Source organism: Mercenaria mercenaria, chromosome 10 (assembly GCF_021730395.1).
Source record: "Mercenaria mercenaria strain notata chromosome 10, MADL_Memer_1, whole genome shotgun sequence".
Taxonomy (NCBI): Eukaryota; Metazoa; Mollusca; class Bivalvia; order Venerida; family Veneridae; genus Mercenaria; species Mercenaria mercenaria.
In genome coordinates this window covers 41,265,457-41,288,616 of record NC_069370.1, presented here as the reverse complement: position 1 = coordinate 41,288,616, position 23,160 = coordinate 41,265,457, and the positions used below count along the sequence as shown (strand labels likewise).

Sequence of the window (23,160 nt, the reverse complement as noted above, 5' to 3'; positions counted from 1 at the left end):
AACAGAGTTATGGGGATTGTTTCTCCTGGTGTAGACTTTGATGGTAAATAAGTATTTTAAGTTTCAAGTCAATAGCTTTGATAATAACAGAGATATTTGACTTTATCAAAAACTTTAACCAAAAATTCTAAGTTAAAAAGGGGCATAATTCTGTCAAAATTCAAATCAGAGTTATTGGAATTGTGTCTCCTGGTGTAGACTTTGATAGTAAATAAATATTTTGAGTTTCAAGTCAAAAGCTTTAATAGTAACAGAGATATTTGACTTTATCAAAAACTTTAACCAAAAATTCTAAGTTAAAAAGGGGCATAATTCTGTCAAAATTCAAATCAGAGTTATGGGGATTGTTTCTCCTGATGAAGACTTTGATAGTTAATAACTATTTTAAGTTTCAAGTCAATAGCTTTGATAGTAACAGAGATATTTGACTTTATCAAAAACTTTAACCAACGGCGCCGACGCCGGGGCAAGTGCAATAGCTCTACTTTTTCTTTGAAAAGTCGAGCTAAAAATATGAAGTTGTGCTTGATTTATTTTGAACAGCTGACCTGTTCTTAGAAATCTGGACTTTAGCCAACATTTGAAAAGCTGACAATTACAAGATATTATTTTCAAGAAACATTCTATCAAATCAAATTCAATAAACAAATCGGGAAATTTTCAACAATTTTTAATATTTCATTTTCAATAAATACATAATATTCTATGATTAAAAAATGTTTTGTAGAAACATAAACGTCTCTCCGGCATGCACACAAATTTGTTTTATGGGGACACATTTCCGTCAATTGCATAATTTCAAACACGTTTCTATAAAACAGTGGTTTTTGTCCCAGACATTGAAATAAATATATACAGAAATATAGCATAATGGTGAGAATTTCTTTCTAAAGTGAGAAAACGTACAATATATCTTCCAAAAATAGCAACACTTTATTTTTTACAAATTAGATAAGTCAGTTAAAATCTCCAGTACAAAAGTTGATTATGTGACCAACAGTTGTCACAATATATGACGACCTTTATTAAATTAAAGGTAAAGATGTATCACTACAATCTGAACCATGATTCTTTAAGGACAATGTCAACACATTCAGAATTAAAACAAGAGGACCATGATGGTCCTGAATTGCTCACCTATCCCCACATGACCCAGTGTTGAACTGAGTATGACGTCATTATTTCTATTATTTGACATAGTGACCTAGTTTTTGAGCACATGTGACCTAGATATCATCAAGATAAAAAATTCTGACCAATTTTCATGAAGATCCATTGAAAAATATGGCCTCTAGAGAGGTCACAAGGTTTTTCTATTATTTGACCTAATGGCCTAGTTTTTGAAGGCACGTGACCCACTTTTAAATTTGACCTAGATATCACCAAGGTGAACATTCTCACCAATTTTCATGAAGATCTCGTGAAAAATATGGCCTCTAGAGAGGTCACAAGGTTTTTCTATTTTTCGACCTACTGACCTAGTTTTTGACCGCACATGACCCAGTTACAAACCTGACCTAGATATCATCAAGCTGAACATTCTCACCAATTTTCATGAAGATCCGTTGAGAAATATGGCCTCTAGAGAGGTCACAAGGTTTTTTCTATTTTTAGACCTACTGACCTAGTTTTTAACCCCACGTGACCCAGTTTCGAACTTGACTTAGATATCATCAAGGTGAACATTCTGACCAATAATCATGAAGATCTCATGAAAAATATGGCCTCTAGAGAGGTCACAAGGTTTTTCTATTTTTAGATCTACTGACCTAGTTTTTAACCCCACGTGACCCAGTTTCGAACTTGACCTAGATATCTTCAAGGTAAACACTCTGACCAATTTTCATGAAGATCCAGTGAAAAATATCGCCTCTAGAGAGGTCACAAGGTTTTCCTATTTTTAGACCTACTGACCTAGTTTTTGACCGCACGTGACCCAGTTTCGAACTTGACCTAGATATCATCAAGGTGAACATTCTGACCAATTTTCATGAAGATCCATTGAGAAATATGGCCTCTAGAGAGGTCACAAGGTTTTTCTATTTTTAGATCTACTGACCTAGTTTTTGACCCCACACGACCCAGTTTCGTACTTGACCTAGATATCATCAAGATGAACATTCTGACCAATATTCATGAAGATCTCATGAAAAATATGGCCTCTAGAGAGGTCACAAGGTTTTTCTATTTTTAGATCTACTGACCTAGTTTTTAACCCCACGTGACCCAGTTTCGAACTTGACCTAGATATCATCAAGGTGAACATTCTGACCAATTTTCATGAAGATCCATTGAGAAATATGGCCTCTAGAGAGGTCACAAGGTTTTTCTATTTTTAGACCTAATGACCTAGTTTTTGACCCTATGTGACCCAGTTTCGAACTTGACCTAGATATCATCAAGGTAAACATTCTGACCAATATTCATGAAGATCTCATGAAAAATATGGCCTCTAGAGAGGTCACAAGGTTTTTCTATTTTTAGACCTACTGACCTAGTTTTTGATGGCACGTGACCCAGTTTCGAACTTGACCTAGATATCATCAAGGTGAACATTCTGACCAATTTTCATGAAGATGTTATGAAATATATGGCCTCTAGAGAGGTCACAAGGTTTTTCTATTTTTAGACCTACTGACCTAGTTTTTGATGGCACATGACCCAGTTTCGAACTTGACCTAGATATCATCAAGATGAACATTCTGACCAACTTTCATAAAGATCCCATGAAAAATGTGACCTCTAGAGTGGTCACAAGTAAAAGTTTACGGACGCACGGACGGACGACGGCCACCGCGTGATCACAAAAGCTCACCTTGTCACTTTGTGACAGGTGAGCTAAAAAAACATATTACAGACAACATGTAAGTAAAATATACTTTGTAGAAAAAGAACCTACAAAACAGTAAGTCAGAGAAACTGTATGCATAAAAAATTTAATAAGTGAAATAATAAAATATTCTGGGCCTCATTTGTTGTCAGCCAATCCAAAAAAACAACTTCCCACATATTTAATCAGTCAATTGCTGTTTGCAATGGTCTACCAAAAAATACTACCTAATAGCATACAGATTAGAATTAAAGGGACATGCTTGAAGATAAACATAAAAATCTAGTATCATTCAAAATAGGATAAAAATATATTACAAATATTACAAAATACTGAAATGATAAATCAATGTTATATCTGCTGACTAATTTGTGTTGGTGTGACCTGTAGCCCCACAAACAAACTATTCACAAGCTTATGTTACACAAGTTCACTTAGATTTCTTCTATTCTTGTGTGTGTGGCACACACTTTTGACAGTTTCTCTATGTATTCAACATTACTTTGCATATTTCATATACATACTGATTTCCCAGTAGTTTCCAGACCGAAATCGCTATTTTTTGCCTGTAACTTTCAAACAAAACATAGTAGACACATAAAATTTTCACAGAAAAAACCTAGGTTCTTCATTAACACCATGTAGAATTCTTATTACACTTGCGTTCATAACACAAATGTAGATGAGGCCTCAAAGAGGGCAATTAATTCCATTAATATTAACATCACGCTAAAATGACGGGATGTATTGAGCAAACTGGCAATATTACAAAAAAGAAATTAAGAACTTTTAATACAATTAACAACTATTTTCTAAAAAACAACAAGTCCGGTCTCAGAATTGGTAGTCTAACGCCCTGACCACTCGGGCATGGACACTGATGCTAAAAATTTGATTGATAGACGGTATAATAGGTAAATCCCTGTCTATTTTGGTTCCTATTTTTAATCGATGATTGAATGCCGTAGTTAAAAGAAAAGGTCGAATTTTTCTGACTTTCGTTGTTTTATTTTATTACTATCAGTATGTTTTTGCTGTAGTCTTTAAACGGGAGCATCAATTGACTGATGTTTACCTTCAAGGGACCTCAATTTCTGCGCATGCGCACTGTAACTGGAATTCCCCTGCGGATGACAATCACTTTTGTAAACATTACATCAAAGTAAGTTAAAACAACCAGGATTTTCAAATAATAAATAAGTTTGGTAATGCTAGGTTTTCGCTGCTAGGTAAAGGCAACAAATGTCTAGATAATATGATATTGTTACCCAGATGTTTTACTATGGCATAAAGTCTATACAGTACGAAATGTGAAAGGTCCGGAAAACTACTTGGGTCCGGAAACTACTGGGAAACCAGTATCCCCTAGAACTCACTGAATCATTATCATTAAATTCTTTATTAACATGAAACCACTAAAGAAATTTTTTGAAAAATTGCACAAATCTAGGGGCATGTCACTTAAAATCTGCATAAATAGCAATCCTGTTACTAAACATACATACATTTAATTATCAATATATAAATATTCATAAAATATTGTGTACTGAAATTTACATTTTGCACCAAAAAAGTCCTATTGCATTTTCAGTTGCAAACATGAAACAGAAAAACATTCATACATATTATGTATAAAGCAAGATTTTATTTACAATCTTGAGGTCTGAAATATATTGCAGTGCATTCAAATTGTATTTAAATCAACCTAACTTCTACTGACCTTGCTAAAAGGTGAAAATGTCAAAAACTTACTATTTCAAAAAGCAATATTTCAAAACATTACATTGAAAACAAGTGGGAAAAAACTGTTACAAAAATCAAACAAAAAGATATAGCCATCTTATTAAATAGAATAAAAGGATTTTAGTTCAAGATACAATTTACAGTTGAGGTACCCCAGTAACACTGAAAATTTCATTTTGACTAACAAAATAATACTTTCTTATTTTAACTTATAAATACCAAATATGGTAGTGTCAATATAACCAAACAATGATGTCAAATAGCTTAAATCGATTTCAAAATAAAATTTAAAAATAACTGTGTTTCATCACATTATTCGTTGATTTTTGTAAGTTTTCACTTTGGTTTAGAATACAGAAATCTCTAACTGATAACGTTTTTTATTATTGATAATTCTTCTTTAATTTAATGCTGAACCAAAAAATTTAAAACGTGTGTAGAAAATCTTGGTAACTGGCAGGCTTGGTAACATTAATAAGAATCTGTAACTGGTTATGAGTGTGGATGGAATGTTATGCTCATAGCTGTAGTACGGTAACAAAAAGGCTCTGCCAAGCTGCCATCAAATCAACAATCTGAGAGTCCGATATTCCTACTCGGGTGCCGGCAACCAGACACATTCTCTTCCTTGCATAATGTATTACACTTGTACTACTAATGACAGAGAATTAATTAAACAATTGAGCCGCGCCATGAGAAAATCAACATAGTGGGTTTGCGACCAGCATGGATCCAGACCAGCCTGGGCATCCACGCAGTCTGGTCAGGATCCATGCTGTTCGCTAATGGTTTCTCTAATTGCAGTAGGCTTTAAAAGCGAACAGCATGGATCCTGACCAGACTGCGCGGATGCTCAGGCTGGTCTGGATCCATGCTGGTCGCACACCCACTATGTTGGTTTTCTCATGGCACGGCTCAATTTTTGTCTGCACTAATTTCATTACTGTAGTAGTATATGAGTGTATGCATTAAATTTTATTCATAAATGTAGTTGATTACAAGGTTATTTATTATCATCCAGTATCTGGGATGTAAAATGTGTTTTGCCATCATTGTTGAAACTTAGACAATATTGTACGTCATTATGACTCAATGAAACTTCAGAAAATCATATACTTTTAATTCATTCTACAAACATACCCAATTCTCAACAATTCACTGAGGTACACATATATGCATGTACTGAACATGTGAATTTTGAAATGACATAAACTATTAACTAAGAACACTTGATAAGAGTAACTGACAGTTGTGACTTTTTGAAAAGAAATAAAACATCAAGTCTGATATAAACAAAATATAACTATACAGTCACCTGAAATCACTATGAATACAGTGTAATAGATAAAAACAATGTAACAGTGATGCATGAAATATAATATATATGTCAACTATAAACAATCTGTATACAATTTGTTCATTGATCTTTGCCTAGAAGTTCAATCAAAGAGTGGAGAATCTCAGAAATTTGTCCAATTTGTAAAACACATAATTTATGCCCCCTCACACAACCCTCTCCCCCCATATAATGTTCTGTTGGCAGTAACTTTTTTCCATGTAATTTTCACTCTGAATCATTCTTTGACCTTGACCTTTGATCAAATGTTCCTGACACAAGAGGAATTCTAGAACAAGAGGGATCATCTACTATTCACTGGATATATAATTTTATGAATGCTGACTGATGTATGTCAAAGTGGGAAAAATGTTTTCAGCCTAAAGGCCACAGAGTCCATGACATCTGACCTAATGATCTTTCAATTTAAGATCTTCTACTGACCTGAGGTAATCATCCTACGAGTTTCTGGCATCTGCAGGTCCAAGCGTTCTCTTTAATTAATTACTAAAAACTGTTTTCAGTCTCGATGTTACTATAACCTAGACCTTTGACCCTAGAACAATGTGGTCAGTCATCTGCTGACTGCAGGCTATCGCCAGGTAAGCACTCTTTTATTACTGATCATAAATCGACACCGGATGAATCACACAACATGAGCAAAACAATATACCCCCATCTTCTTTGAAGGGAGGGCACAATAAACAATGTGAAATTATCTATAGCCATTCTGTATATCTGAACAATATTTTTATTCTAATCTCTTCAACAACAGACAAAAAACAATTTAATGATCATAGACAATTCCATCTATGCGATGGGTAATGGAAGTACAACAATTTTGTTAATCTACATGAATACTATTAATCTCTAAAATCTTACAAGCAACTAGATAGAAAATACAGTGAAACCTGTATATAAAAGCCATTCTTGACAGAGCCTTGAGTGGCTTTTATTTGCAATTGTCTATACCTAAAGGTTTAAATTGAAAAAGCATCAAGTGGCCTTTAAAGCGAAGAGTTTTTTATTCAGATTTAAGGTGGTCTGTATACCTGTTTTGTTTTTTTTGAAAAGAATTGCTACTTGATTATGTTGTTAACACAAAGTAATACAGTCAAACCTGTATTAAAAGACCTGTCATGAAATACTCTCTGTCTACAGGTGGTCTTTATGCAACGGTTGAAAAAAACTGCCATTTTTGAAGCAGGAAATTAATCCTGTGATAATTAAAGCTGGGTAGCTTCTGTTCACAGGTGGTCTTTATGCATATGTTAGGAAATAAATCTAGCTATAATTAAAAGAAGGTGGCCTCAGTTCACAGGTCTAATGATTTTTTGCTTCTGTAGGAAGATACAAAGAAACACTGACATGAATAATTCATGTTATCCCTGACCATTTAAACTTATACTGTCTATGACTGGATTGCTTAAAATCATACGTAAGTCGCACGTTTTGCTCATGTCCTTTCCACTTCAAGCGATTAGTGTTGTTCTGTATTTCCAACTTAGAAGTGTTGTTAACAGAGGATATATAGTATTATCCAACATATACTGATGAATGCAGTCATCTGTCCATACAACATCCAGCCAACACTATAATTATCATCATGTATACTTCTCCTTTGGTGTATGTGGTGAATAAAATCTTTGATCTAAATTGACCTATCACAGAAAGCTAAAGACCAGTTTACAGTACTGGCTGGGTTTCTAATGAGGCTATAATCCATTAGTTCTTTGAGCTATTATTTCTTTGTAGTGGTCTACTAATAATTTGAAATACGACACTAGAACTCCTGACATGGCCTGGTCTATTGCAGCTTGCGGCAGCCAACCCTGAAACAAAAATCAAAGTCTTACATGTTTCCGAAGAGCAATTTTTTTTTGACTGGTCTTGTAAAATCACTGGTGCCTGCTATAAGAATAGCCTTGAACTTTTACACAAAAAAAAACCCACATGGTTTTCATTGACTTACCGTATGAACCAAAGTATAATGAACAGCGTATAAAAGCAGCCACGATTCCAAAATCCTGAGAAAAAATAACATTTTTGGTCTACTTTTTGGTTTACTGTTTTACAAAAACCATGGTTTTTTTAACCTATTGTAAGAGAAACATTATATTCTTATTCAAAGCTCATGGCTTTTGCTGCCATAAACTTGCAGGGAAATGATTCTCTTTTGGCAAAAATAATTTAGAAATAAAAATTGTCGTATCTGGTCAGATAGGCAAAAAAAATTTATTTTTGATATGTTTTGTCATCTATTTATTATGTGATGAAAAATTCCCAAGAAAACAATTTATACACAAAAGCTTTCTTAAAACATATTTTTAAAACAACTGTGTTTTATATCTGATTCCTATATATTCAATGTATGTATTTCAGTTTACACAGATTTATTTTCACTTTAGTTACAGAAAAACATGGATCTTTTCTGAATCACTCTCAAGAAAAGCAGAACCATACTAATGACCTCAGTGAGGTTCAAACTCTTGACCGTTGGTCAGAGCAGGAAACACCTCATCCACAACTAAACCATTTAACTTTGTTAGCATAAAAGATCAAGGTCTGACCAGAAATGGATAGAAGTGCATAATTACAACTTATATAATCACAGGATAATTTTTTCTGTAAAATATGAAAATCCATGAATTTTTGTCCTAACAAATAAACTATAATAATTCTTGCCAACAAAAATGGACAATTTACAGTACCGGTTTTCGCCGATATTTTCGGGTTTTCAAGCTGGAAAAAAATGTTAGAAGCTCTACCTTGGTATATATTACGCATCCCTTTGAGAAAATGAAAAAAATCGTAAAAAATATATATATTTAGAATAAACGGAGGTATAACACCAACCTTAAGATTAGTGTTTACTATCCACGTAAACAAGCACCGATCTGGTTCATTCTCCACGCTCTCAAATACCCAACCTCCGGGACCATTATCTCCTCTGAAATAAGTTAAAATGTTTATGATATAATCATATATTAATATGACAGTCTTCTTAAAAAATGTTTATCAAATATATTTCAGAATGGAGAACACTGAATGGTTTTCTCCAGCAATTTTCTCTTGTCTAATTCTGAGAAATCATTCATATGGGAGTAATTCTCATGGTTAAGTCAATCCATGAAATCCAATGCTAATGAAGAAATTAGATTTCCATTCATTTTATGAGCAAAAATTGAAATCCACACATTCATATCCCTACGAAATAACTGTTTTTACCAAAGCCGCAGAAACTTGTGCCAAACAAATTGAATGATTTAACAGTGCCAGCTAAGATGTGTATAAAATTTATAACATCTACATGTATCTCAATTACATTTTGTGTGCTGTACTTTCAGCATTAAAAAGTAACTCGACATGATTTATATTTCATATGTGAAATATTTTTCTTTAAAACACGAGTGATGATAACAGTGTATGACTAATACATCCAGGAAAGGCTTGACTGAATAATATTATAAAGTGCAAAAAAGGGACAAAATTTCAAATCAACAAACTGGACATGAAACTTTTGATATGTGCATGCAAATTATGTTGATGTTGTATACCAAGTTTCATTTGAATTGGACTGAAGCTTAGTAGGAGCTGAGTACGCAAGTCAGCATGACAGACAGGCTAACATGGCTCCTGGTCTTTAACATCAGGAGCATAAACAAAACATTCAAAAGTTGTCATGCTTTTAATGGCTATGTAACGGACAGCAAACAACGAGACATTTATGATAAAGTCTGTCTATATCTCTCAGATCAGGAAAGTCTTGTTCACGATATACAAAAACAAGAGTACCACCTACAGGTGCCATCGCTCGTCTGCAGGTGCTGGACAATATGTAAGAAAAGAGTTATGGTTCAGATTTTCAAAGTACAAAAAGGGCCATAATTCTGACAAAATGCATATCAGAGTTATGGTTCTTGGCCTACATGGTCCTCTATGATGATTAGTGTGCAAAGTTTCAAAGCTGTAGCTCTTACAATTTTTGAGGAAAGGTGGATCTATACAAAAATTTTAACCAACACCGACGATCAAGTGACAACAACACCTCTTCGATTTTTTCAAAAATCAGACAAGCTAAAAATTATATTGGTATAAATTCTGATACTAATGATAATTTGTAGCCTGCATTTTAAACTAAAGAGAAACATTTGATGCGCATTTTACATGTACCGATGTTAGGACACTTATCTGGTATTGACAGATTCTTGTAGAAATTAAGATCAAGTTATAGGAGAGGCTAATCCAAACAAGATAATAAAAATTGTATAACTGCTAAAAACCAAAAGATCTAGAAGAAAATGAAAAAGTACTTGTTACATAAACCTTTATTAATATCATCTTAAAAAGCATGTCTCTAATCGTAACCTATTTCTAACATTTGCTATATGTGTAGACCACTACTTTATATTTAAAGATAAAAAGCTGGTTTCCACTAATTGGCCTCAAAAAATTATATATAAAACTAGTGCAAAAGAATTCATATCCAAAGAGGTGATATCTACATAAAATTTTGAGGAAGAGTGTTACATAAAATTGTATCTCTACCATTAATAATAGTTAATAATTATAATTAATTATTAATAGTTAAAGATGATTGTCAACTCTATTGGTCATAATTATGGTGACTTTTCAGCTTTTGGTGGTAGAGGAAAACCTTAAGTGTCCGTCTGGATAGTATTTAACCCTTACCATGCTGGACACGATTGGTTCTGCCTTTGCGACTTGTGTAGATCATGATCAGCCTGCACATCCACGCAGTCTGATCATGATCTGCACTGTTTGAGTAATGTGAGTAAGTACAGCTGACAAGATAAGAACAGCTACTGTCACGAGATAGAAACATAGAAGAGATATAATACATTCTACAACAAGACATTAGATTTAGTATGTAATATACTGTTCACCAATGATATTTATATACTTAAAATATGTTGTTCATAATTAGTTGGTTCCTTTTTATGCAAAATATGTCTCCTCCAAAAATGCACATTGTAGTTCTAATATCAAAGAAATCATTTATTACATGGGCATAAAATTTTGTGGGTTTAGGCCAAAATTGGACATAGATTTGTGGATTCTATGTTTATGGAATTAAAATAATATAACAGGACAGTTATTTTCTTTGGGGTTTTATTTTTGTGGACTAATGGAAGCAAAGTCCATGAAAATTAGTCCCATACATACAGTTATGATTTTTATATAAACAAGATGATATTTGACCTCTATATATAACCTTGAACTTAAATATACATGACTAAAATTGACTTATCATGGAAATACTTGTGTCAAGTAACATAATACTGAGCTAAAAATGATGTTAAGCAAACACGAAACTGTAACTACACGACCTTTGATTTAACTGAAGGCCCTCAACATGGCTAAAAGGTATGCTCTCTATATTGTTTCTTGGAAATATCTGTGCAAAGAAATTCAAATCTTCTCCAAGAGGTCAAAAAGTTATAGTGCTGTCACGTTTGATTCATACCTACAAATACAACCTTGTCATTGACCAGACATTGCTCAAAGATGCCTCTTAGCTAGTAAAATATCTAATAATGCAAAATTCTTTTTGAAGGCTTTTCTTATATTTCACTTTGTATGGACATAATTATCACCTGACGTCAAAATAATGCATGAAACTATAAAGTTTGAAAATATATGTCACACAAATGTTTTCGAATATTTTTGACAAAAGATCATTGGTTTACAGCATAATATTATGTATTATACATATTATATATATAGAGATATATATTGCTAGTAGCTTGTGCAATGGGAGAGAAGCACGTCTAGGAATCCTCATACCTCACATATTTTTTCTGCACAGGCATATCTGCATGAGGACAACCTATACCATATGATATATACATGTCTGGTTCTATCTGCAGCCATTGGCGAACATTTATAAAATCTCGTGCCGAGACGAGGCCGCCAGCAGCCTCAGCCGATATGTTGTACGTTATTTCAGTATTGTCATCTATTACCTGAAGCGTCTGTAAATAAGATACAAAACAGCATGCGGGTTACACACACATTTATACAAGATCTACGTCTGTTAAGTTTTTGTATCGACACGTACCTGACATATTTTTTAGTAGGAGGCATGTCGGAATGGGTGGTACTGATACTGACTGATAAATACATTGAATTGTTGTAACACATCCACTGACGCAGACTAACAAAATCTCGTGCTGACACGAGACCACCCGCACCCTCAGCTGCAATATTGTACGTTATCTCCGTGCAGTCATCAACCACTTGTAACGGCTGCAACAAAACGCTAAATGGCTGCAAACTACATATTCAACATAAAATATGGTATATATATTAGACAACTGAAAATTGACACTCATCCAAAAAAATCATTTGACCCTGGAAGTTTTCATATTATTTAACTGATGCCAAAAAGTTATTCTGTCTTCCCAGTTGATTATCAATTGTGAGTCACAAAAGGCTTATATACACCAGTTTTATCAACAAACATGATGAGCAATGAAGACCCTAAGTTGCTCACATGACAATAATTTTCTAGACTTGATTTGAAAAATATGCATTTAGCATTCCAGAGAAAAAGTCATCTACAGGTAAGGCAGATATCAGAGAGGTCCACATCACAATGCTAGACAGTAAGTTGGAGTCATTTTGTGCAGCAGTTTTAAAGGAAAAAGATGTTTAAGTAAAAACGGTGATGGGAGAGGCATGCTGGATCATCCACCTTCATTTGGTTCTGAAGTGAATTAAAGAATTAGTCAACTACCCCAATTCTTTCCAAAATTTGAACCTGCTTATCAATTTTCTGTTGCCTTACATAGTAAGCCTAAGAAGTAAATATCTAAACTAGATACTATTTCATAAGGCACTACTTATTATGTCTACATGGCTATAGATTCACTATAACTTAAGTTAGTGTCAAAGCCATATGTCAAACAGTTTACACAAAATATGAACTAATACGAAAAACTTAACCAAGATTTGTAAGTTAAAAGGGGCCATAATTCAGACAAAATCCTTGATGGAGTTATGTACTCTTGCCTAGAACTGGACATGGTGATGGTACAAAAGTGTTGAAGTTTCAAAGCTTTATCTCAAAAGATTCAGTCAAAATGTGGACTGGTACGAAAAACTTAACCAAGGTGTGATACAGAAAAGCTTTCCATGTGATTAAATATTTTGATATGGTATCTTCAATCTTGGCATTCTTTGCCCATTAATACAGCTCAAATAACCATGTGGCTGTGCTTACCAGCCAGGAAATGCTGAATGTCATTATGGGTCCAACACCTTAGGATGAGTAACAATGCTGCAGTTCTGAAAAGGTATTGTGAACTCAATAATAAACTGATACTTTGCTGCTAGCCAAGTCTATAAAATTGAGTTATGAGACCAGTCTATAAAACTGAGTTATGAGACCAGTCTATAAAATTGAGTTAAAAGACCAGTCTATAAAACTGAGTTATGAGATTAGTCCATAAAACTGAGTTATGAGACCAGCCTATAAAATTGAGTTATGAGACTAGTCTATAAAATTGAGTTATGAGACCAGTCCATAAAAAAAAAAGTTCTGAGACCAGTCCATAAAAAAGAGTTATGAGACTAGTCCATAAAAAAGAGTTCTGAGATCAGTTTATACAAGAGGGTCATGGTGACCCTGGATCGCTCACCTGAGTAATATCAGCTACATGTTTCAAATGTCAAACTGATGACAAAATATTAAGAAAGTCAGTAGGTCACATTCATGGTCAATGAAATTCAGTTTTATGATTTGTGTGCAAACTGTGTATGTCATCAAAATTTCAAGGCTGTATCTTAAAAAACAAGAAAGTAGGTCGGTCAGTAGGTCAAGGTCACAGTCAAGTGACATCATATTACTTGGGGTCATCAGGTAATTATAATTAAACAGTCTTGGAATAGGATCAGATGATTGTTTAAGTATTTTTCCTATGTAACACACATAATAACTGAGTGACCCCAGGGCGGGGCCTCTTTTAACCCCAGGGGCATAATTTGAACAATTTTGGTAGAGGACTACTAGACAATGCATCATACCGAATATCAAAAGCCTAGGTCGTATGGTTTCAGACAAGAAGATTTTTATGCTTTTTCCTAGTATATAAGTCTATGTAAAACTTGGGACCCCCGGGTAGAGGTAGAGGACCACTAGATGATGCTACACACCAAATATCAAAGCCCTAGGCCATGTGGTTTTGTACAAGAAGCTTGTCAAAGTTTTCCCTATATAAGTCTATATAAACCATGTGACCCCCGGGGCGAAGCCATATTTGACCCTAGGGGGATAATTTGAACAATTTTGGTAGAGGACCACTAGATGATGCTACACACCAGATATCAAAGCCCTAGGCCCTGTGGTTTTGGACAAGAAGATTTTTAAAGTTTTTCCAACCAGAGTTCTGCATGGAATTCAATTCTTTGAATAATTTTGAAAGGGAACCACCCAAGGATCATTCCTGTGAAGTTTGGTGTAATTCTGCCCAGTGGTTTTCAAGAAGAAGATTTTTCTAGAAAATGTTGACGGACGGACGACTGACGACGGACACTGAGCGGTCAAAAAAGCTCCCCAGGAGCCTTTGGCTTAGGTGAGCTAAAAAAGAGTTCTGAGACCAGTCCATTAACAAAAAGAGTTCTGAGACCAGTTTATAAAACTGAGTAAGGAGACCAGTCTAAGACTGCAGCTATGTCACTGACTCACTGGTCAAATTCTGGATTGACTACAGAATCAACCAATCAGATGCTGGAGTTTAAGACTGGTCTGCTTACTCAATTTTATAACCTTTGGGCTTGTTATATATGTATCTTTCCTATCTTGTATACACAGTAAATTAAGGACTTGCCAAACTATCTTTGACTTATTTCCAGAGTGTGTTTACATTTCATTTTACTCGAAACATCTTTCTAGATATAAGTATAACTAAAACATAATTGAGCCGTGCCATGAGAAAACCAACATAGTGGGTTTGCGACCAGAATGGATCCAGACCAGCCTGCACATCTGCGCAGTCTGGTCAGGATCCATGCGGTTTGCTTTCAAAGCCTATAGCAATTACAGAAACCGTTAGCAAACAGCATGGATCCTGACCAGACTGCGCGGATGCGCAGGCTGGTCTGGATCCATTCTGGTCGCAAACCCACTATGTTGGTTTTCTCATGGCACGGCTCATTTATGGTGATATAGAACAGTTGGTTATAAATATACATTGGATTTTTTAAAACAAATCCCAAAGAAAGCTGTGACAGACTAAAAGCAAAGAGATATAATTTATGGGAGTAGTAATCAAACATGCAAATCTTTGTAATGCGTAAGTATATTTGAAAACTTTGTATTTTCTCAAACTAAATCTTTTAAACATGTGAATTTGCAAAAACCTATAAAATGTTTAATATGCAAATTAAAATATATCTGGGAATGCTCATACTTGACACCTTGTATTCTTAAATCAGTCATTAGACTCTCTACTTTTAAGTTTCTCCAATTATAATACCTATGAGATGGTTTCTTAAGAAGTTGATTACCAAATACTCACTCTACTTTCCAGTATAGTTGGGTTCCATTTCGGAGAGTCATTTAAGGTATTCACCATATCTTGCCAGAGATCATGTGGAGCCATGTCAATTACACCCTGAAATAAACAGATAATTGCTACACTACTACTATCATTAAATTTCTGACTCAAAGGTTGTAAAGATGTTAGGAAACCTAACGCTCAAATCTAAAGCATTATATTGACTCTGAGCATAATTCTGAAAATGACCCATGGCATCGCTGCAACTGGAAACTGGTCTCATAACTACGGGCACAGCATCCATAATCCTGAAACCAGTCAATAGCAAGGTTGTATTGTGAGAAATGTCTCAAATATTATTTCTTTTTTTTTCACATTAAGATACATTTTGTTGGTTTGTTCTGTTGCACTGACACAATTAAGGTCATATGGCAACTTTCCAGCTTTGATGGTGGAGGAAGACCCCAGGTGCTCCTCCGTGCATTATTTCACCTGGGTAGAACCACCAGAACCACTGACCTTCTGTAAGCCAGCATTTAATATACCAGCACAGTGATTGCAGAATGTGATTTCTGATATTATTTCATGTTTCTTGTAGTAAGAGTAAATAAAAGATGAAAAACTCTAACCACTGCCAAATGAATGGCTTTTAAATCAATGATTTCTTTTTTGTAGACAAACTAGCATCAGACCGTTTGTTTAGTTCATAGGAGATAACTTCTACTGCTATTAAAATGTTATGCAATTATGTCCCTTCCCTTGTTAGTTTATATGTTTAGCCAAGTTTTATTGAAATGATTTAATCATTTAAAACTTTAACTATATTCTATTACTGTGTAGTATTTTAGGGATGCCCATATTAGGAGTAGTATAAAAGCTACATAATATTATACACAACACTGTTTTTTATATCCGGCAAAAAAATAGAATCAGAGAAAAGATAGATGTGTGAACATGTCTTAGGTCAACACAAAAGGTAGCCTTTAACTTGTTTTTACTGGGATTTTTTCAAGTTTATCTGAACTTAAAAGTGTTATATGAAATACTGTTTAAACAAACTGATAACAACTTGTGTAAACAACTGGCAACCTTTTTTTTTGCCAAGTTTTAGACAACTATAAATTATGAATTCTATCTGTTTACCCATTTCTTTGTTTAAAATATAAATGTTAAGCAGGTAGGGCCACTTGTAAGCTTATACTAAACCTTGGCAAAAAATGGATACCGTATTTGTCCTCTTTGATGTGCCTTGTGCAAGTAAAGTTGCTCTTAAGACACTTAAAAAAGGAGTAAACTTTCAGATACTGGATCAGATGTTTATGGACTACCCCCTAAACACTGAGCTATATACAGCTATATAGAGTGAGTTTGAATTTAATGAGAGTCCCATCTGCCTGTTAAGGCACTGTACAGCATTACGCTATGTATAAGTATGGAACGCCGACATGTAACTGGGCAAGAGAATGTTTGAACCCAACAGGTAAAGATAATGTGCCTCTATGCAATTTCCATATAACAGAAGCAAAAAATTCAACTAATTTTGAAGCCAAAAATGGGTCACTGTTCACAGAGAATGAGACCTAAATGACAGTGACCCAAGAGACGTGGTTGCTGACAATACAGACAGTAGCAAGGGTCTCTCTGACAATTACAGCCATATAGAAGAATTTCCTGACTGTTAAAAATGAAGACAAAAGAAATGTGTCTCAATTATTATTTCATATAAAACATACAACATATTACAAAGAAGAAGACAGCAATTCTAGTCTATATTTCTTGTAATTAAATCACACTCTTCTCCTTTAGTTTACTTTTCTTGTGCATTAGGACAATGTTAAATTAAAGCAGTTTAAATCAAACAAACTTGTTTCTTAAATTAAAGGGTACTTCAATACTGGAATTTAATATGTTTACTAAAATATTGTTCAATGGATATTACGATATACTGAATCAACAAGCAAATTTGATCAATTGGTATCCCCCGCCGAAAGGGTTTGTGGTGAGGAATGGCAAAAAAATTTATCCGGCAAAAAGTTAAAGATGTTAATAAGATGCAAATAATTTCATTAGTCAAAATCAATTTAACAGAAAACAAATGTTTAATTAAAGAGTACATAATAAATGTATGATACTTTGATCCTGACTAAAGAATTTATTTTGAATGGGATATGCTTACTGTAATAAGCTTAGCTTTTAAAATTAAATGCAGTTAATTGAAATATGAGCTTGAAATTTAACTGGAACGAAATATTGTCTTTGAGTGGTTTGGCCCCAGGTGTTGCTGTTTAACATGTACATGTGAACTTAAAAGAACAGATGTCCTTAAGAGAACACAGGTAAGATATCTTGAACATGACTGAGGGCAAGGTTTGTGCAGTCACAACTTAACATGTTGAAGGTTTGAACATTTAAAAAAAAAAAAAAAAAGGAATGAAAATATAAATATATATATGTATATATATTTATTTTTTTAGGGGGTGTGGGGGTGCGGGGGAACGGGAGAGGTAACAAAATTTCACATGCTGATTATAAATATTGAGGGGGGGGAAAAAAAAAAAAGGGTAAAAGGGTGAAGTTTAGTGGGGGGGCAGAGGATGCATGATCAGTGGTGGGCTTGACTGGGTGGAGGATTGAGGTGGGGGAATGGTACAACTTGTATGTTGATAAATAATCATGGAGGGTTTGAAAAAAATCTAAAGTAAGAAATGATTTTTTTTTATTTATTTTTTTTTGGGGGGGGGGGGGGGGGGGGGGGGGGGGGGGGGGGGGGGGGGGTGGGTTGGAAAGGGGTTGACCAAGGCAAGTGGGCGACCAGGTGTGGGTGCACAACTTCACATGTTTATAATAAATGTTCGCAAAAAAGAATGAAAGAAATTTAATGAAATTCTGCCAAATGGTAAGTTTGTTATGTACAAATATGTGGATTTTTAGATAATTAAAGGGCAATAACTCTTAAGTTACAAAAGAAATCCATACGAAATTGTGTGTGCACAACCACATTATAGTGCTCTAAATTCTGTTAAAGTTTCAAAGTTCAAGGTCAAATATATCAAAAGTTATGATGCAGAAATTGCCATATCTACAGTACCCTATACAGATAACACTAGAAACTTCTAAGGGCCATAACTCTGGTGTTACTTGGGCAATCTGTCTGAAACTTGATGGGCCCCATAACCTCATAGTGGTGAACATGTATATGAAGTTTGTTTGAAAAAAATCTAAAATAAGGAATGAATTTTTTTGTTTTTTTTTTGTTTTGGGGGAGAGGGGGTCAGGCGATCGGGAGGGGGAGGGGTGTGATCAAGGTAAGGGGGTGACCAGTGTGGGTTCACAACTTCACATGTTTACAATAATTGTTCATGGAAAAGAATGAAAGAAATTTAATGAAATTCTACCAAATGGTAAGTTTGTTATGTACAAATATGTGGATTTTTATACAATTAAAGGGCAATAACTCTTAATTTACAAATAAATCCAAACAAAATTGTGTGTACACAACCACATTATGGTGATCTAAATTCTGTTCAAGTTTCATAGTTCTAGGTCAAATATATCAAAAGTTATGATGCAGAAATTGCCATATTTATAGTACCCTATATAGTTAACACTAGAAACTTCTAAGGGCCATCACTCTGGTGTTACTTGGGCAATCTGACCTTAACTTGACGGGCCGCAAGAACTTATAGTGGTGAACATGTATATGAAGTTTTAAATAAATATTCCCAACCATTTCCTAGATATGGCTCCGGACAGACGGACAACGCCAAAACTATATCCCTCCGACTTTCGTCGGGGGATAACAAATGTAGTGGTGACCAAATCTTTAACTGAAATTTATTTTTTGCGGGGTATGTAAATTAACATAGGAGCAGTTATAAGGACATATACAGTACTGTATATCATTAATAAGGTGGGGGACTAATTTTCGTGGATTTCGTGATTGAGTCAATCCACGAAATTTAATCCCAACGAACAAGTAAAATTCCCATTCATTTCATGTTTAAAAGTTGAAATCTACAAATTCATATCCCCATGAAATTGCCGTCTTGACCAGAACCACGAAATTTCATGCCCATGAAATTAAATGATTTTACAGTAAACCCAACAGGGAATAATCATTAAAATCAACAGATTTGATAGATATATATTAACATATTTTAAAGTTAATTATTTTAGTCTGCTTTCTTTGTCATACAAAGAGGAACACAGTCATGACACTACCACGGTTCAATCCCATGACAGCGGACTTACAAAGGGGAAACTATACTACAGGCAACCTGCAACAGGCAAAAAGGACCTGGTACACATTATATTTGAAGGTGTAATATTTACCTGAAGTTTGAAGATTTTCCTGCCAAATTTTTTGATGTTTTGACTGTATATAATCCCTTCTTGCAGATTTTTACCCGTTTCTAATTTCCACCCATCCATACTAATCATTTCAAGAAGAGCCGATTTTGCTTCATCAAGTAATTGATTGTAGTGTTCTGCATCCTGAAACAATAAATGAATGCTGTTTTTCAGTAATTTACTATAAAGTAATGAATTTAACAGTTACTTACAAAAACTAATGAATTTGACAGGTATTTACTACATTCTAATGAATTTAACATTTATTTACCACAAACTGATGAATTTAACATTTATATACCACAAACTGATGAATGAGTTTAACATTTATATACCACAAACTGATGAATTTAACATTTATTTACTACAAACTGATGAATTTGACATTTGTTTACCACAAACTAAGGAATTTAACAGTTATTTACTACAAACTGATGAATATAACATTTATTTACCACAAACTAATGAATTTAACAGTAATGTTGTCTACAATAAACTAATGCAGGTACCTTAAGTAAATTTTTAAACAAAGGATTCTAAAAATACACAATTTTATGTCCACCCATTATTATCCCCGTACAAAGGCAAAGGGATATAGTTCTGGCATTGTCCGTCCCCCCTTCCATCTGTCTGTCCGTCTGGAGCCATACCTAGGAAGTGGTTTGGAATATTTAAATAAAACTTCATATACATGTTCACCACTATAAGGAAATGTGGACCGTCAAGTTTCAGTCAGATTGCGAAACATGCCCCACCCCCTCCAAAAAAAAGAAAAAAAAATTCATTCTTTTTAAAAAAAAATCATACCTTCCATGAATATTTATCAACATGTAAAGTTGTACCCTTCCCCCACCTTGCTCCTCCACCCCCTCCCCCCTCCACCCAATTTTTTTAATTCCTTTTCTTTTTAATTTTTCAAACCTTCCAAAAACATTTGTTTTCTGTTAAACTGAACCTTACTAATGAAATTATTTGCTTCTTAGTAACATCCTTAACTTTTTGCCAGATATATTTTTTTGCCATTCCTTTGGTGGGGGATACCAATTCATCGACTTTGCTTGTTATCATAGAATGGGTATTTTTTGAGTAACTTTTATTTTGCAGTTTGACAGACAACCTGTGTTTATAAGAATTTGACCTTTTTTACAGATGGTTATACTTCTGAATATAAACCATAAATCCAACTCTTAACAAATAAATTTTAACAATCATAAAACTACCAGCATGCAGCTAGTATTTGCTTTTTTCTGTGAAGGTTTTGTATGAGGGGGAGGGATGGGTTATTACAGAAGGATGTTTATAAAGGGGTAAAAGATATCTATCAATTATCTTAAAGACTTTCCAAATGAAAGAAATTTGTTTATAAAATATACAGTAAACCTCGCTTATAAGGAACAGCTAGGGACCTCTAAAAATTGTTCCTTATAACCGAGGTTCCTTATATCCGTATAGCGAACTAGTTCCTTGTTACCGAGGTTTGTATAACGAACACAATTTGTATAGCGAACACTATTTGACTGACGTTTCATAAGGGCTAAGTGTTCACACTCCGTGCCGACCTTGAATCTTTATGTGAGAAAGTTGCATTTCTAGTACCGGTCCTATCCTGGAGAGATGGTAAGGTAAACTGCCTGCAAGTATATGACTGAGTGTTGAAACGCGGCGTTAAACCTAAACCAAGCCAAAATGTTCGTCGGTAAGAATGACCGTAATTTATGTTTATTTTTTGTCGTAATTTCTATCTTCTTTTTAGAGAGCGCTACATGATGACTATAAGATATGTTGCAGTTACTCCCCTTACTTTGCTTGACTTCATGTTATCTGAATAGTCATCAATACTAATATAAAATAAATGTTCAATTTTTTATTACAAAAATGTTAAATAAGACTACCCATTAAAAATTAAAAGTAGGTTATTAATGACATACAGTGTATTACTACTAAACAACGGTGCCATACATACGGACTGAAGTGTAAATTATACCTATGATTTTGCTATTGTCCATTTTAGCACCTGCTATAATTTTTACAATTGGAAATTTGGTAAACTGGACTGTTTGCCATTGTTAATCACGTGTAATTAGCACATTTATTTAGGATTTTCGTTCACTATTGTTAACATAAAATACCCAATACATGTAACTGTCGAACATGATCTTGAGTAAACATAGTCTACTATCGTTTAGTATTTGGTAATTTAATGATATTATATATTTTCTTTTTATTGTATCCTTGAATTAACAAACTAAAGATCATAGAAATGAAAGAATTTGTGTTTATTCATGTGCATGAAAGCTGACGTTGCTCTGACGTCATCAGTGATTCTCATGTTTATTTCCGGTTTTCAATAATTTTTATTCTTTTTGTCTGTTCGCTATAACCGAGGGGTTTTTCATTGCATTTCGTACTTTGGGCCTGGAAAAAGTGTTTCATATAACGAGTGTTCCTTATAACCGAGTTCCCTATAACCGAGAATTTTTACATTAAATAAAGAAGGAATTAGATAGGGGAATTGAAAACTGTTCCTTATAACCGAGTGTTCCTTATATCCGAGTTCCTTGTAAGTGAGGTTTACTGTATGTTATACTTTTCAAGCTGATTGTCAGATACTATTTTGAATTATCTAATGTGTTAAACTTTTCAATATCATATGTGATAGTAATATTGTCTTTTTAAAAATTTTACTCAAAGGTTGCCGTTAATTCATAAAATGATTTTTTGTTTCCATATGCAGAGTCCAGATTTCATTCTATGTTATCCTGAAGAAATGACTTTATGCCATTACTTACTGTTTATCAAATGTGCAGAACTACCTTAAAATATGTGCTGTGTCGCAGTGTAAAAAACCATCTTTTAAATGACACTAGACTACACAGATGTGCAGGCTGATCATGATCTACACTAGTTGCAAAGGCAGAATCAATCATGTCCAGCATAATAAGGGTTAAACACCTCTACTTTTTATTCAAATTGAACATAATGTAGTTTATGTGTCCTGGTAACAACAATCAACATACATGCATGGTAACATGACTGGTACAGGCTAGACTGTCATTAACATTGTAGTTCTTTACAGAGTCCTACCCAGGGACAACTAATTTAATTTTCAGTTATTTTGAAACAAACATAAACTTGACCTCACAGTCAGGTTTATTTCCAGTATTTGTTTTATTTATTACTTCAGGTCACAGCATTATCTATACCATTAGTATTATCAATGACAAATTTACTAAAAAAATTGTTTGTAAAATATCTTAACAGCATGACTGTGTGCCCTTATAATTATATTTACAGAGCTAATTTATTTTATAAGTACAGGGTTCTTCAGAAATTGTTTCCAGTGACAAAAATTACTAAATATAATTGATATCTCCATGAAA

At 34.0% G+C, this 23,160-nt stretch overlaps 1 protein-coding gene across 5 annotated transcripts in view; it reads right to left on the bottom strand.

Moving 5' to 3' along the window:
• Positions 1-654: 654 nt before the first annotated feature.
• The window catches only part of LOC123560787 (steroidogenic acute regulatory protein-like), a 68,355-nt gene continuing 45,849 nt past the window's right edge, over positions 655-23,160 (bottom strand). For 4 of the 5 annotated variants that reach the window (XM_053552905.1, XM_053552907.1, XM_053552902.1 and 1 more), the window contains exons 10-14: positions 19,763-19,924; positions 15,452-15,547; positions 11,992-12,179; positions 8,766-8,859; positions 655-7,741 (exon numbers count right to left, since the gene is read on the bottom strand). In XM_053552905.1, the coding sequence (XP_053408880.1) occupies positions 7,625-7,741; positions 8,766-8,859; positions 11,992-12,179; positions 15,452-15,547; positions 19,763-19,924 (657 nt within the window). In that variant the 3' untranslated portion in view covers positions 655-7,624. Of the gene's footprint in view, positions 7,742-8,765; positions 8,860-11,717; positions 11,906-11,991; positions 12,180-15,451; positions 15,548-19,762; positions 19,925-23,160 lie in introns of all 5 variants that reach the window. The other variant, XM_053552904.1, reaches the window with a different exon arrangement.